This window comes from Pristiophorus japonicus, chromosome 12, assembly GCF_044704955.1.
Source record: "Pristiophorus japonicus isolate sPriJap1 chromosome 12, sPriJap1.hap1, whole genome shotgun sequence".
Classification (NCBI taxonomy): Eukaryota; Metazoa; Chordata; class Chondrichthyes; family Pristiophoridae; genus Pristiophorus; species Pristiophorus japonicus.
This window is the reverse complement of record NC_091988.1, coordinates 199,503,697-199,518,407: the sequence shown is the minus strand read 5'-3', so window position 1 is coordinate 199,518,407 and position 14,711 is coordinate 199,503,697. Positions and strand designations below refer to the sequence as shown.

At 43.9% G+C, this 14,711-nt stretch overlaps 1 protein-coding gene across 3 annotated transcripts in view; it reads right to left on the bottom strand.

The window, feature by feature from the left end:
• Positions 1–1,770: 1,770 nt before the first annotated feature.
• Positions 1,771–14,711, bottom strand: part of unm_sa1614 (un-named sa1614) — a 220,584-nt gene continuing 207,643 nt past the window's right edge. For all 3 annotated transcript variants that reach the window (XM_070896406.1, XM_070896408.1, XM_070896407.1), the window contains 3 exons: positions 12,475–12,656; positions 5,663–5,785; positions 1,771–2,585 (listed from right to left, as the gene is read on the bottom strand). In XM_070896406.1, the coding sequence (XP_070752507.1) occupies positions 2,511–2,585; positions 5,663–5,785; positions 12,475–12,656 (380 nt within the window). In that variant the 3' untranslated portion in view covers positions 1,771–2,510. The remainder of the gene's footprint in view (positions 2,586–5,662; positions 5,786–12,474; positions 12,657–14,711) is intronic.

Genomic DNA, 14,711 nt, shown 5'->3' with positions numbered 1-14,711 from the left:
CCATGACTAGTGTCTGTTGTAGGAGAGAGCGCAAAATTGGGTATAATTGCAGATAACTGTCCTTATTCCGTAGCTCCCTTACTTCAACCATTTGTTTCCAGATCAGGGCTCGGAGATGGGATTCCCCGTCAGAAATTTGTCTAAGTTATGATTTTGAAAAACTCAGTTAAAACATTCTGAAAGGGGCTCTATGATTTTGGACACGTATTTTATTTTTGGAAACATTTGAAAGTAGTATGCAAGTCAAACATTGTATTGCAAATGAACTGTTGTGTGTCTTTTGCTTCTGAGCGATATAAATCTTGTAAATAAATTGAACTCCTGATTTAGTCTGATATCTAGAGGTTTCTGTCTTTTGAAGAGGGCAGGAGTGCATGAACAGCCTATGTAACCTTTAATGTGAAATATCACAGTAAATTTCTTTCTGATTATCAGAGACATGGTCCCGTCAATGGAAATTGCACTTTGCTGCTAGCAGCAGATTGGGAGAAACCCCAAATTGTAAAACTAGACACAATGATTAAGTAATTAACTGAGCTTTCAATTTATTCACAATGATAATTAAGGTGGTATTCACCTTTAAAATACACGAGAGATAATATTCAGTACACTACCCAGGGATAGGAATCTGAATTCTGGAATGACTTGTGTTATCGAATATAATAAAGCAAACAATAAAAAGTAATAGTTTTCATAACTTCAGATTGCATTGATCCAGTTCATATTGATCTTAACTCTGTTTAGTTCCTATTTTGATTCAGAAACACTGATAGTCTTATTTGAACAAATCAAATGATTTTGAATCTCCCCACGATTCCTATGCAGTAGCAGTATGTGCACCAGTCATTGCATGTGGAGGTGTCGGGCAGGGTTGGGAGGTGGAGTTATGAGTATCATTCAAAGTGACAACAGTTTGTTTATGAGAGTCAAATCTAGATTACACCCAGATTACAATCGGAGATTTCTCTGTAATGGTGAGGTGATCTGAGATTTCAGGTTTAATAGTGACTTCATGCAGGATCAACATTTTAACTTTTTGCTTCAGTTCAGATTAAGAGTAAATTTAGACTGAACAAATCCACTGTTGGGAATAACACTGTCACCAGTTAACCTGGCAGTAAATCTGATGATTTGATAGTTTGAGGTGATTATTTCATTAAACAGTTACCATCAATAATGTTCATTTTTATGATGCCAAGATCAATCTAATTTTGACCATACGGGATGGAGCGAGGGGAAGGAGATAGCGTAGTTATAATTTACGCTTTATGCAAATCCAGTCGTACATTTACTGCCCGATTAACCATTTATAGCACATACAGCAGCATTTTTTGCACAAAGTGGTTGCAATGTGCACAAGTCACCTTCATGATTGCTTTTTTCAAACTCTGGATGGTGCTTCTTCATTCCTGATTTCTCTTATTGAGCCTCATACCAACTTCAAAAGAAAAAGCAGTTCACACTCCAGGGAGGTAGTTCACTTGTACAAATTCACCCAATAAAAATCTGTGCAGCCATTCACAATGTGAAGCTAATATCATCACAATCACCCCTCCCTCCTACCATATCTTTGGAGGGGGAGGAAATGGGGGGGGGGGGGGGGGGGGGAAAGACAGGAATTTAAAACATTTCAATCTTGATCCATTTATGAATTTCAGTCATCCATAAGCACATTTACTGGGTGGTAAACACAAGTCCAAACTGGTTTTGATAATCCAAACTATCATATTTTAAAGTACGATATAGGAATTGATTTTCTTATTAAAATGTTTTCACATGAACATTTAACCTTTTAAAAATTATTACATGCCATCTTTAAAAATAAAAATACCTATACTCTTCATAATTTTTCTCACATTCTTCCTCCCCTGAAACCTGGGGGCTGCTTGCCATCATGGATTGTCATAGTTGCTGCTTGCTCAATAGGATCATTCTGAAGTAGCAACTAAGAAATCAGTGATGGGTAGGAGAGGAGCTCCCTTCTCCTCATTCGATGCGTGACACCAGTCAGTGTGGTCGTGTATTGACCATTTCCAGCACAACCATTTCTAACAATAGGCTTTTTCATATATATATAATATATTTGGCTAATTCACAACAATGGTGTTTGCTGACCATTTCAAATCTTCAAACATATACCATTGAATAATTTCACTGGATGGAAACAAAGATTTTTTATATACCAACAAACATTAGCAAGTCACAGTAAGACATACACTTATGGTCACACTAATTAAACAGCCACCCGCCTTTAAACAGCAATCTGGAACTTTCCTGAAGGTGACCCACTAATTAGGGTTTCACCAAACTGGCTGATGTACCAGTATAACTTTTCCCCTCGGAGGGGCCATTGCATTAGAAGAATTGGCTCATTGTTCGTGGTCATAAAGTTGATTTTCAGATGACTATTGATAGACGCTTCGAGCTCCAACGAGTAAATAATTAAGAAGCGAAGGACATTGGTCTTATCTCACTCATCTTTACCAGCCCAGACTGAAGATTGGACACTGCTAGCTTGTTTGTAAGTGGACAAAAGATGCTGGGAAGAGACCTTTTCTGTGAGGCTGTCCATCTATGTAGCCAATCTATCAGGAGTAAAAAGGTGAACACAAGTCACTTAAACCAAGTCAACATGCTGAGGGCTTTGAATGCTCATTATTTCCATTATTGAAACAATGCGATGGCAAGGTGTGCTATTATCCTAAAGCATTGCTAACTAAAAGTTCTCAACATTGTGTCAGCTTGGCTCAGCACTCTCATTTCCGAGTCAAGATGTTGTGGGTTCAAGCCCCACTCCAGGCTAGTTCTCACCCTCGCCACCCCCCCGATCAGATCCTCCTGTTGGCTGGCTCCGTGTAGAATCCAAATGATTTTCAGTGGCGAGCTGCACCAGAGCACCCATTTGGTGCTTGCAACTCACCGTTTAAATTCAACTGAGGCCCAAACCTTAAAATGGTTTTAAGACAATGTTAAAAATTACACCCAGCTGTCTTTTGGATGGACCATTACATCAAGGCCCCATCTGCCTATTAAAATGGATATAAAAGATCCCATTGCAATTTTTTTTAAAGAATATCAGAGAACTCCAGCTTTTCTGGTGAACATTCCTCTGTCAGCAAATATCAACAAACCAGATTAACTGGTCATTCATCTAATTGCTTTTTGTAGAACCTTGCTGTGTGCATATTGGCTGCCACAATTATTCTTCAAAAAGTAATGAATTGGCTGTGAAGCACTCTGGGACATGAAATGCACTATATAACTACAAGCCTTTTTTCTTTCTTATTGCAGCACGTTCCCTTCACTCATCTGACTTTCAATTACTGCATCCTCCGCACCCTCTGCCCATACTCGCTGGTACAGTTCTTGGCCATCACATCACTGCACTCTGGTTGTCTCTCCCTCTACATCTTCATATTGTTACCTTCCTCTCTCTCTCTCTAAAAAATCTCCTGAAAACATACCTAACTTCTGCCTCACCTCCTGCTAGGTGTTTACCATTCCTCCTGTAGAGTGCTCCGGGACATTTTGTTGTATGCTTTTTGTATGAATTGCATAATACAGTTATGAATGCAGTCAAAATTGATCATAGATTTTATTGTTTTAGGTCAGTTATGAAACTGGTTTCACAACAAGCATCCCATGGCACTAATCTAATTCTGATCTGTCAAACTGTCCAAGTAGAATGTCATCTTTTTTTGCTAATGATGTGTTTATTGGTTTGTTTACAGTATTTCTATATCACATCGAAACTTCTTACAATATCTCACAATTACGGAGATAAGCCTGGCAGCTATTCTTCGTTAGCAATACCGCACAAGCAGCAATGAGAGGAATGACCAGTTCATCTTTGTTAGGTGGCACTGGTTGAGAGGAATGTTGGCCAAGACATTAAGGGGGAAAAATTCTCCAGCGCCCCATTTAGGGGCGGTAACCAAGTCGGGGCGGGACTTCCTGTGGCCGGCCACGAAATTGCGGTTACCTCACAGGAAGTGAAGTGCAATATCGCGCACTACACTTCCTGTTGGGGCAGGTCCGGGGGCGCTACTCGGGAACGTTCAGCAGCATTACACGGCTTCTCTGCATAGTGCTGATGCTTTTCAATACACTTCCCCTTCCGTTAAAAGGTAGGGCCGTTACACACTCTGCCAGGCCTCTGTTGGCCTCCACTAGGCCATCAGGGCAGCGTGGTGCCGAGCAGCCTGACATCCAAACGGAGTACCGGGCTGCATGATGGCGCCTGGACCATGCCACGGAGACTCAAGGGTTGACCGGAGAGTCGGCCAAAATGGGAAAATGGCAGCGGACGGTGCTCCCCACCTCCCCTTTAGCTTCCATCCCACGAGTGGATGTCGGCCCGTGAGGCGCTGACCAATGTCCTCCACGGGGCGGAAAGGGATCACCGCGCAAGGCGGCCCGGGGCGGTACTGTGTTTGCAAGTGCAATTTGTTCCTGGGAATGAAGGGAAAGAAAAGACTTGTATGGAGGATTGTACTGTAGACAATAGACAGCATCACCAATTCACATGCACCATACGCTCCTCTGATCCTCATTACCCATTAACATATTAATGTTTAATGTGGGGCAGCATCCTTGGCCCTGTGGAAATCACACTGCCACCTCACAGATTGTGTACAGGGTACTTTGTCTGTACTGAGCTTTAAATAATGGATGTCTCTCAAACAGCATCCAAAACAAAAATGATTTAAAACGTTGCTAATTCTAATGGGCTAGAAATTATGTACTACCCAGCTTGGGGCGATAATTTTTGAGGAAGCGCGAAAGTATTGCTGGGCGCTCCACAATTGAATCCGATGCGAACTACCGGTTTAGTGCTCCAGGGAGGAAGTAGAGCGCTAAAGCAGGCAAGAAGGGCGGTAGCGGCAGAATGCTGCACAATGTCCAGGGCAGTGCTGCCGGGATCGGAGCCTCCTTCTCCCCCTTAAAGGAAAGGGCTATTGCTGCAGGCTCTGCAATAAATCGAATCCCCTGCTCGCCGATGGCACCAGTGATCCGCGACGATCAACCCCAAGCATTCTAAGAGTGCAGCGCTAATCAAGCGTTGCACAACAAAATGGTAAAAAAATGACCTGAGGGCTCAATACAAATTTTTCATTTCCCTACGCGGCATTACCTTTATATACCGCTCCCCAAGCAGCCGGTCTACTTTGCAACGCCTCCTGCAGCTGCCGGTGTTGATGCCCAGCGATGCTGCAGGGGGCGGAACCAAAGTTTGCCTCTGGAGCGTTAACAGGGTGCTGCGCACCAGATGACATCACAATCTATGGGGCGCAGGAGATCGTGGCGTTAGGGGTTATCGCCGCCGCTATCCTGCAAGGCAAGTTTGCGAGCATCGGTACTCTCGGTGCGCCCGGTCACAGAGCCGGTAGTGCCCGGTTATCGCACCCCAGAGGCGCTAACAGGATATGCAAAGGAGGCCAATTTCTCCCCTGATGGAACTAGTCATTCTGATCTAAGCTAAGCAGCTGTTGTCTGACTTCTGCTTTGCACAACAATCAAAGGGATGAGAAAAGAATTATTATTCATTTCCATGCAAAGTGATAAGTGCAACAAAATCAAGAAAACATAAGCACTAAACAGGCCAAGGGCAGTGAATGCCTTTTTTGGCAGCATAATCATACACCATTTGATAGATACATACCCACCACTCCTGATCTTCCTCTTTGATAACCACAATCACCTCTCCCTCCGTGAATGTAAGCTCATCAGCATGATCTGCTGTGCAGTTGTAAATGGCTATTCCTCTACGGATTCTGGGTTTTATCTGTAAAATGAATTATATATGGCTAAATTTTAATTCATTGGTTCTCTCTTTTAGTCTTTTTACGCCACCTCCCGCCAGCACTGCTCTCCTCCTTTAGTTGGAACCTGCAGTATTGTGAATTAATAAGACTTAAGGATAGCAGTGCTTCCATATCCATATCCCATTATAACCACTTTGCTTTTGCAACATGCTTCCCTTATGTATTTATACACCCCACCCCACCGCTTCACTACTATCACGAGGTCTTCTCCAGAGTATTGCATCCTTTGATGTTCCTGTTTCCACTGCCTAATCACCCTTCTTTCTACTGTGGTAATTGTGTCCATCAATATTGCTAATCTCCATCCTTTCCCAATTTCCTTGTCCTTCCTAAAGATTCTTCAGCCTGTAATATTTAGTGCCCAATCAAGCTCAGGTTATAGCCAGATATCTGCAATGGCTACTACATCACGCTCTTCAAGATGAATTTGTGTTTCTAACTCACTTGTTTGATTTCTGATGGTACACACATTTATGCATAGACCTCGTATCGAGGTAACTGTCCCCACACTGCCCATATGTCCTGCTGGTCTCTTTTTCACACATTTTGATTTAAAGTGTGGATTTTCCATTCCACCCCGTAACTAGTTTAAATCTTTCCTTACTGCTCTATTTACCCTTTCCACAAGGACATGGGTGCCTCTCCAATTTGGGTCAAGATCATCCTGTCTGTAAAGCCATGAATCTGCAACCCTCCCCTCAACATCATCCTTCCAGCAATGCGGTGACAAACCTAATCTTTCTCTCCCTGTCTGGTCTAGCGTGTGGCACTGGAAGTAATCCAGAGATTACTACCCTGGAGGTTCTGCTCTTTATTCTTTAACTTAGCTCCTTGAAATCCCTTTGCAGAATCACTGTCATTGGTTCCCTCATGAACCACAACCTCCGGCTGCTCACTTTCGCAGTCCAGAACATTTTGCATTCGCTCCCTCATGTCATGAACCCTGGCACCTGGGAAGCAGCATACCATTCGAGACTTTGGATCATATCTACAATAGAGGCTATCTACCTCCCTGACTATAGCATAACCCACAATCATGACTAGTCTACTCTTACTACCTGTACAATTTCCCCTATGGGTAACCACTCTCTCCCCAGTGCTCATGGTTACCTTCCACTAATGTCTAAACAGGTGTACCTATTGGACAAATGCAGCTCCACAGATTTATCCCTCACCTGTCACTTCCTGCCTTGTGAGCTGATGGTCACCCAGTCTCCCTTACCAGCTTCTCTACTCCTAGCAACCTCTGCGTGACCACCCTCTGGAATGTCTGCTCCAGAAAACCTTCACGATCCTGAATATTGAGGAGTGTGTCCAGTTGACTTTTGAGCTGTGCAATTTTATGCTTGAGGAGTGCAACCTTCATACAATGTATTCACCCTGCATGGTAGGTATGTTCAAGCAGATCCACATCATGTCTACCGCACACATCCCCTCAGACTCCGATCCTGCCATACCTATTTATATGTTCAATCCAACAGATACTTAACTCAACTCAAAGCAAAATACTCTAGATGCTGGAAATCTGAAATAAAGCAGAAAATGCTGGAAATACTTAGCGAGTCAGGCAGCATCTATGAAGAGGGAAAGAGTAAACATTTCAGGTCGGTGACAGTTCAAAGATATTTAAGCCAGATCTTTTTACGTTGTTTATTGAGTTATTTCTTTTTACTCACAAATTTATTATTTTGGCCCAATACGTTTTGAAAACCTCTGTCCTATATAGTAAAAGCTGTAAATTAGAGTTCATGTTGAAAAATGGATCACCACAGGTCAGATAAAAATCAGGAAGCAGGCTGGATTTGGCCCAGCCTCAACTCCTCAGCCCTATTATACCGGATATATGTTGAAGTACCTAATCTCAGTGACCTCTTTTGTGTTTTTGACCTGTCTGAGTGGCCAAGCCTTTAGGACTAGGATAATAAATGCAATTATGTGTACTAGGACTAGTACAACTAACTGCCTGGATGTTTCATAGGACTGGGATCACTGGCTGGCTGAGTAAGCTGGCTCATCAGCAACATTGTGTGTGCTGTAGCATGATGCATTTTGATAATGTAGTGCTGAACAATCTCAAACATCCTCCCTTTCCCTTCTCGCATTGTCGTGCACACATGATAATGTCCATCTTTGGTGCTCTAGTTTGCTTGTAACCATCTGCCTCAGTATGCAATATTCCAAATTAAAGAAGAGCATTGTCTTGGTCTAAGACACTTGTATGGCGCAGCTTCCCACCTTTGTAGCATACTAAATGCCTTTGCTGTGTTCTATGTCCACATATCCAGAATGCACGTTTTCATCTTACTATATTAAACCTGAAAATATTTAAATTAACACCCTGCTTTTATTGATCTCAGTTGAGTGGTAATGGGGGGTGGGGGGGCAGGGTACAATTGGGCTTGATTTCTCTGGACTAGTTAAGTGAAGAGAACAAAAACTCAGTCAGGGTTCCTGCATCTGTCCAGTGATCTTTACCAGATAAAGTATGGCTGTATGATCAGTGTGGCAATAACAGGATCAGATTTGGCTGTGATTCTGCCCTTTCAAACCTTTGGCATTCAATATCTAAGCTCAAAGAAAGGAAAAACCTGGAGAAAATATTTAAATATATATACACACACACACACATATATATATTGTTTTAAACATTTCAATTTATGTTTCATTTTTGGTGCCTAATTCTTGCACATTAAATTCAAACAATTTTAAACTAAAATGCATGACAGCAAACAACACTTTTTAAACATAAATTAAGTTTTAAAGTATTCCAGCACCCTTACAATTCCAGTTTTGCCCCAGTTAGTTTGCTGAGCACCACAATCTAATCTGCACGCCACTGCAGGAGTCTATGAATATAATGGTTTATCCTGACAACGTACCACAATTCTGTATCTTTCCCAACCACATTTGGACTTCATACAGGGATTTGAGAATGCAGTCTTATCATCATTTTAATTGGGATTCTGAAAATGCAATTGGGGTTGATGCCATTTCTGTGCAATATATTTGTTAAGGGCTCTGTCAAGACTAGATATATCCTAAACAGCTGTTCATGATAGATTTTGTCTGGAAAGAGGATAGATTGGGAGAGATTTGTTTTTGGTTCTGCATTTTTTTTTCTGTTGACAGTTGAGTTATTTTGACCTAATGGTTTAAAGCTTTGCATTTGCACAGCTTCCATCTGTTGAGAATCTGAATCTGGACACTCTCGGTCAGAATGCTTATTTTAAACTGCTTTTTCCCCTTCATCTCCCGAAGGTGTTGACTCATGCTGATGTAGAGTACCACACACACCAACAGTTTCTCATACCTTCACAGGCGTGTAATCAAATAGGCTCTTCTGAAGTGCACACACACACACACACATGACACCTCTCTAATTTAAAAAAAAAAAAATCGCTATAAATTTTATTTGCCCTCTAGTATTCTTTCAGATAATTTTGAAAAATTGTTTGAGCAGAAACTGATAGGAACGAAAGTAAATTCTTCCATCGGTACAGTTCCCTGAAAAGTACTGGTGCATTCTGGAAAATTAAGTACACTGCAAATGTTCAGACTGCAAAATCCTAATTCAACAGAGTCCGATCACTCGGTAAAAATATTGGGAATAAAGTTCAACTTTTGAGTTGTCTGCCCGCTGCAGAACCTGCTCGGTCCTTCGCTGACCTGGTTGCCCCCTTGTCCAACCCGGTTGCACCCCCTTTCCCAACTCACTCAGTCACCCCCCTCCCCTTTCTGACCCCTTCACCCCTCCCCCTTTCTGACCAGGTCACCCCTCCCCCTTCCCGACCCAGTCACGCCCCCCTTCCTCACTTTACCGGACGACTGCTGCAACACCAGCAGCGGTTCAAACTTTAATCCTGCTTCACTGGTTAATATTTCTGCTCCTAATACTGGTCAGACAATTCCTGGAGGTGGTTTGGGAGATTTACCCAAACTTTCATTTATTATGGGTGAACACTGGTTGAGGACAGGACGAAGCACGATTGTGATCTCCAAATGAGATTAACTTCAATAGACATGATTGACTTCAATGGAAAAGAAAATTAGTGTCAAATGAACTAGAAAATATTGGAAGGTGGCAACTTTGTTGAAGTACTGTGTAATGGGCAACAACAGATGTCACCAAGGGATTATTCTTTATGAACAGTGAGTATGCTGCTGGTAAGACATTTGGGGGGCAATGTTGGCGACTCCTTTAGGCACTAAAGAGCTTCTATAATGGCCAAGATGGGGTTTTGAACTGAAACGCCGGTTTAGCCCGCATTTAGCACAAGGCACCATCTTGGTAAAGGAGTTGAAATACATGCTAGGAACGGTCACCCAAAGGATCGTTAAGGGGCTGAGAACCACTTAAATTGCCTGTTAGCGTTCAATAAAAAGGCTGCATGGCATTTGGGTGGCTAGCACTTGACCCAGCATCCTCTTCCAATATCGACCAGCTGACAGAGTAAATTAGTTGCTGCTGGGGATTTTGAGCACTTAAAGGCATACTCACATTTTACTGTCCACTTATTGCTGGAGGTTTGAAAAGGACCTTTAAAATCATGGGGAGACTTTCTGCGACAGTTTGTCAAGACTTCACACTCCAGCAACATTTGTTCCTGGAAATTTTGAGGAATTTACTTAAAAAGACTAAGCGTTCTGCTACTCTACCTTATAGAAGTCATCAGAATGGCAAGCAGTGACTAGTGGAGTGCCGCAGGGCTCAGTGCTGGGACCCTAGCTCTTTACAATATACAGTAACAATTTAAATGAACGAATTGAGTGTAATATCTCCAAGTTTGCAGATGACACTAAACTGGGTGGCAGTGTGGGCTGTGAGGAGGACGCCAAGAGGCTGCAGGGTGACTTGGACAGGTTAGGTGAGTGGGCAAATGCATGGCAGATGCAGTATAATGTGGATAAATGTGAGGTTATCCATTTTGGGGGGGAAAAACACGAAGGCAGAATATTATCTGAATGGCGGCAGATTAGAAAAAGGGGAGGTGCAAATAGACCTGGGTGTCATGGTTCATCACTCACTGAAAGTTGGCATGCAGGTACAGCAGGCGGTGAAGAAGGCAAATGGTATGTTGGCCTTTATATCTAGGGGATTTGAATATAGGAGCAGGGAGGTCTTAATGCAGTTGTACAGGGCCTTAGTGAGGCCTCACCTGGAATATTGTGTTCAGTTTTGGTCTCCTAATCTGAGGAAGGACGTTCTTGCTATTGAGGGAGTGCAGCGAAAATTCACCAGACTGATTCCAGGGATGGCTGGACTGTCATATGAGGAGAGACTGGATCAACTGGGCCTTTATTCACTGGAGTTTAGAAGGATGAGAGGGGATCTCATAGAAATGTCTAAGATTCGGACGGGACTGGACAGGTTAGATGCGGGAAGGATGTTCCCGATGTTGGGGAAGTCAAGAACCAGGGGACATAGTCTTAGGATAAGGGGTAAGCCATTTAGGACTGTGATGTGGAGAAAGTTCTTCACTCAGAGAGTTGTTAACCTGTGGAATTCCCTGCCGCAGAGAGTTGTTGATGCCAGTTCATTGGATATATTCAAGAGGGAGTTAGATATGGCCCTTACAGCTAAGGGGATCAAGGGGTATGGAAAGAAAGCAGGAAAGGGGTACTGAGGGAATGATCAGCCATGATCTTATTGAATGGCGGTGCAGGCTCGAAGAGCCGAATGGCCTTCTCCTGCACCTATTTTCTATGTTTCTATCAGTAGAAAGGGGGGAGGGGGTGGTGTCCTTGGCCATGAACACTGGACTTTTAATACGAGGGGTCTTCTTTGGTCTGCAGGAGGAATGGGAAGACATGAGGCCAGGCAGATCAGCACCAGTTGCTTGTTGGAGAGATGGACAAGAGGACGAGTTGGACTCCTTGCCTCCGCCCCCCATGCGCGTACAGGACATCCCTGCTTCTCTGCACCTCCGCCACCAGGATCTCCAGTGCTGGGTCTGAGAACCTGTGCACCCTCTCCCTCAATCGCTGAGCCAGCCTGCAACCTGCCAGTGTGTGTCAGCTAGCGCACTCCACACCTTCAGTGGAAGTGGGTGGGTGCAGCCCACATATACTGCTCCACGAAAATTGTTTCTAATCAGCTTCAGTACTAAACCTGCAAGTGTCTGTTTTAGCACCTTCAGGCAAGTTCAAATTATGGTAATTAGCAATTAGGCCCAAAATTGTGTGCTAAAACCAGACTTTAAAACAGGCGCGCTTTATTAGCACAGCACCCACTTGGCTCCTGTTTTCACCCTTTCACCAAAATAACCCCCTTGACCATAGGGTGGTGATCCAGAAGTAGTAGAGTTCAAGCAATGCACTGAAATCACGTAATTAAATTACTGATGGCTGTGTTGTGGAACCTAATGGTGATCATGCCTATGGCAACTTGTTCTAGCAGTGGTCTTCTGGTTTTAATAAGGTACACAGTCACGAATACTTAACAGAAGACTTTCAATATTCTCACTCATTCCTATTCGCTTCTTTGCACATGCATTTCTTTTCATCTTATTTGACAATCATTTCAATAATCTGCTTCATTACCTACACCACCCCCCCCCACCCCAAAATCTTCAATTTATTAACAAACTAGCAGGGTACCACAATGATAACCAAGTAGTTCCATTTCCCAAAGGCAGTGTTAATTTCTTACCACAGTCAGTTTCCGGGGAAGCGGTATTGGGTTTCCGGGTACAGCGTAAGTATCATTATTTGGTTCAGCAAAGGAAGATCTTAAAGGTGAAGTAGTGGGCCACGGTGACCTCTGGCAGGCCTCTGGAGTATTTACTGATTTTTTGGGTATGGAGTAGATTTGCTCAAATTTCTTCTGAACCACTAGAAAGTAATGTATTCAAAAAGATCACAATCGAAAAGAAATCATTTACTTGCAGAAAGCTTTCAACTTTTTAATAGAAGCAACAGATTATTGACCGGAATCTCTATTTGGAACCTAAAGGGGCAAAAATGCCCCTTCTTATAGCCCCTTTAGCGCCTCCGGGGCGTCATAATGGGCACAAGACATAGGGGGGGGTGGGGCGTGGCGCTACCGCCTCGGGAAATTGCCCGGGAGTTTGCGGAGGCACAGCCCCCCAGCAGTTAGTGCCCTGGGCCGCCAATAGCTGGCGATGTCATCACTGTGCGTGGTGACCCCTCCCAGCCCTGTGCCGACCCTTTACTGCCCGTGGGTCGCGAGGCTGGCGCGAGTGGATGTCAATGTCAGCTTTGCGATCGAGAAGCTGGCCGACAACCGCTCTTGGGGAGGTGCTTAAAGGGGGGGGGGGGGGTCGCCAGCGCCCCGGGCTGCCATCTTTTTATGTCGGCTGACTTTTGGTTCGGCTCTGCGATGGCGGCCCTAGAATGTCCCAGGCCACCGATCGTGCAGCCTGGCACTCCGTCTTGGGTGCCGGGCTGCTGGTCCGGTCGCACGCTGCCATTGTGGCCTAGTCGAGGCCATCAGAGGCCTTGGAGGGTGCACAGCGGCCCTCCCCTTCAGTGCCCCGGTTACCATCCCAAAGGAAGTGGTGCGCGGGAGACTTCGCTCGACTTCCTTTGTGGGGCGATAGGGGCAATTTTGCCCGACTAAGAGTGGATTACAGATACAAGTAAAAGTACCAATTGCAAAGTGCTCTGTAATCTGTCCACACCCCCAAAAACATTTGTGTTGTTAATTCCCTCTTTAGGCTGCCGTAAGGTGCAATGTGTAAATGTATCACCCAGTGTGGTTCTGAGCACCAACCAGGTTCAATCCCTCATCAGTGCAGAGTTAGATGATCTCAGCCTGGGTAGCAGAGGGCTGCTACAATGGCCTCAGCATTCCTGAACTAAGGAGAGGAAAAAATTCAAGCAGCAGTGCTAACTGATCATTATTCAGTGACCCTCCCCCCCACTGGAAAGTATGGATAAGAACAAGAAGGACAAGATTAGGTTGGGATGCAACATCCTGATAGTTGAATAGCATGTTAAGACTCAGACCTAGAAATTCGTTTTGGCGGTGGTGCAAAACGGGCAGTATTGGATCATTGACTGCAATGGCCCCGAATATCAGGTGCAGCGTACAACGGGCGCTCGATCCGATATTACCCGCTTTGAGCCACCGCCGAATTTCTAGGCCTCGGTGTCTATGCTCGTCCACTGCAGAGCTGTGTTACCAGAGGGTTGCCGATGCCCTTCTCAGGAGAGGATAGAAAATTCTCTGTCATCCCTACTACATATAATTTCCTACTTGAAAGGGAAGGCAAGTGTAATGTCTGCAAGCTTGTAATGTTTGTAGCTCCACACTGTGGATGTGGACGTATTGTGTGCTGCAACTGTATAGTTAATCATTAAACAGAACAGGCACTTTCCGGAGAGTTCCGAGAGAGCAGCCTGCCATCTTAGGAAGCTGTGTGTTGTGCTCTGTGAAGATATCACAGTTGGCGACCGAGGATGAGATTTTTTGGATGATTTAAAGCTTAAATTTTGTTGGTGAAGGATTCAGCCAGCCGACAGAAGACTTTGGAAGTTTCTGTTTTTGAAAAAAAAGCTACAAAAATCCGAGGTTAAAAAAAAAAATAGCACACAGCGTGAACAGCTAGAGATTAAAATGGCAGGTTTATTGGGACATTTGGGAGAATATAAACACGACCGGGAACGTTTTAAAGCGTATGTGGATTGGCTAGAAATGTATTCCATTTCAAATAACATAATCGAAGTTCCAGACAATGCAGTCCAGAACCGGGCTGTGTTGGAACGTAAGAAAGCGATTTTCTTATCAGAGGCAGGTCCGGCATTATACAAAACCCTTGTAAATCTGCTTGTGCCTGACGAGCCAAAGGACACAAACCTTAAAGAGATTTTAATGAAGCTGGAGCAGCACTATAACCCCAAACCTAGAAATTGCTGAAAGCTATC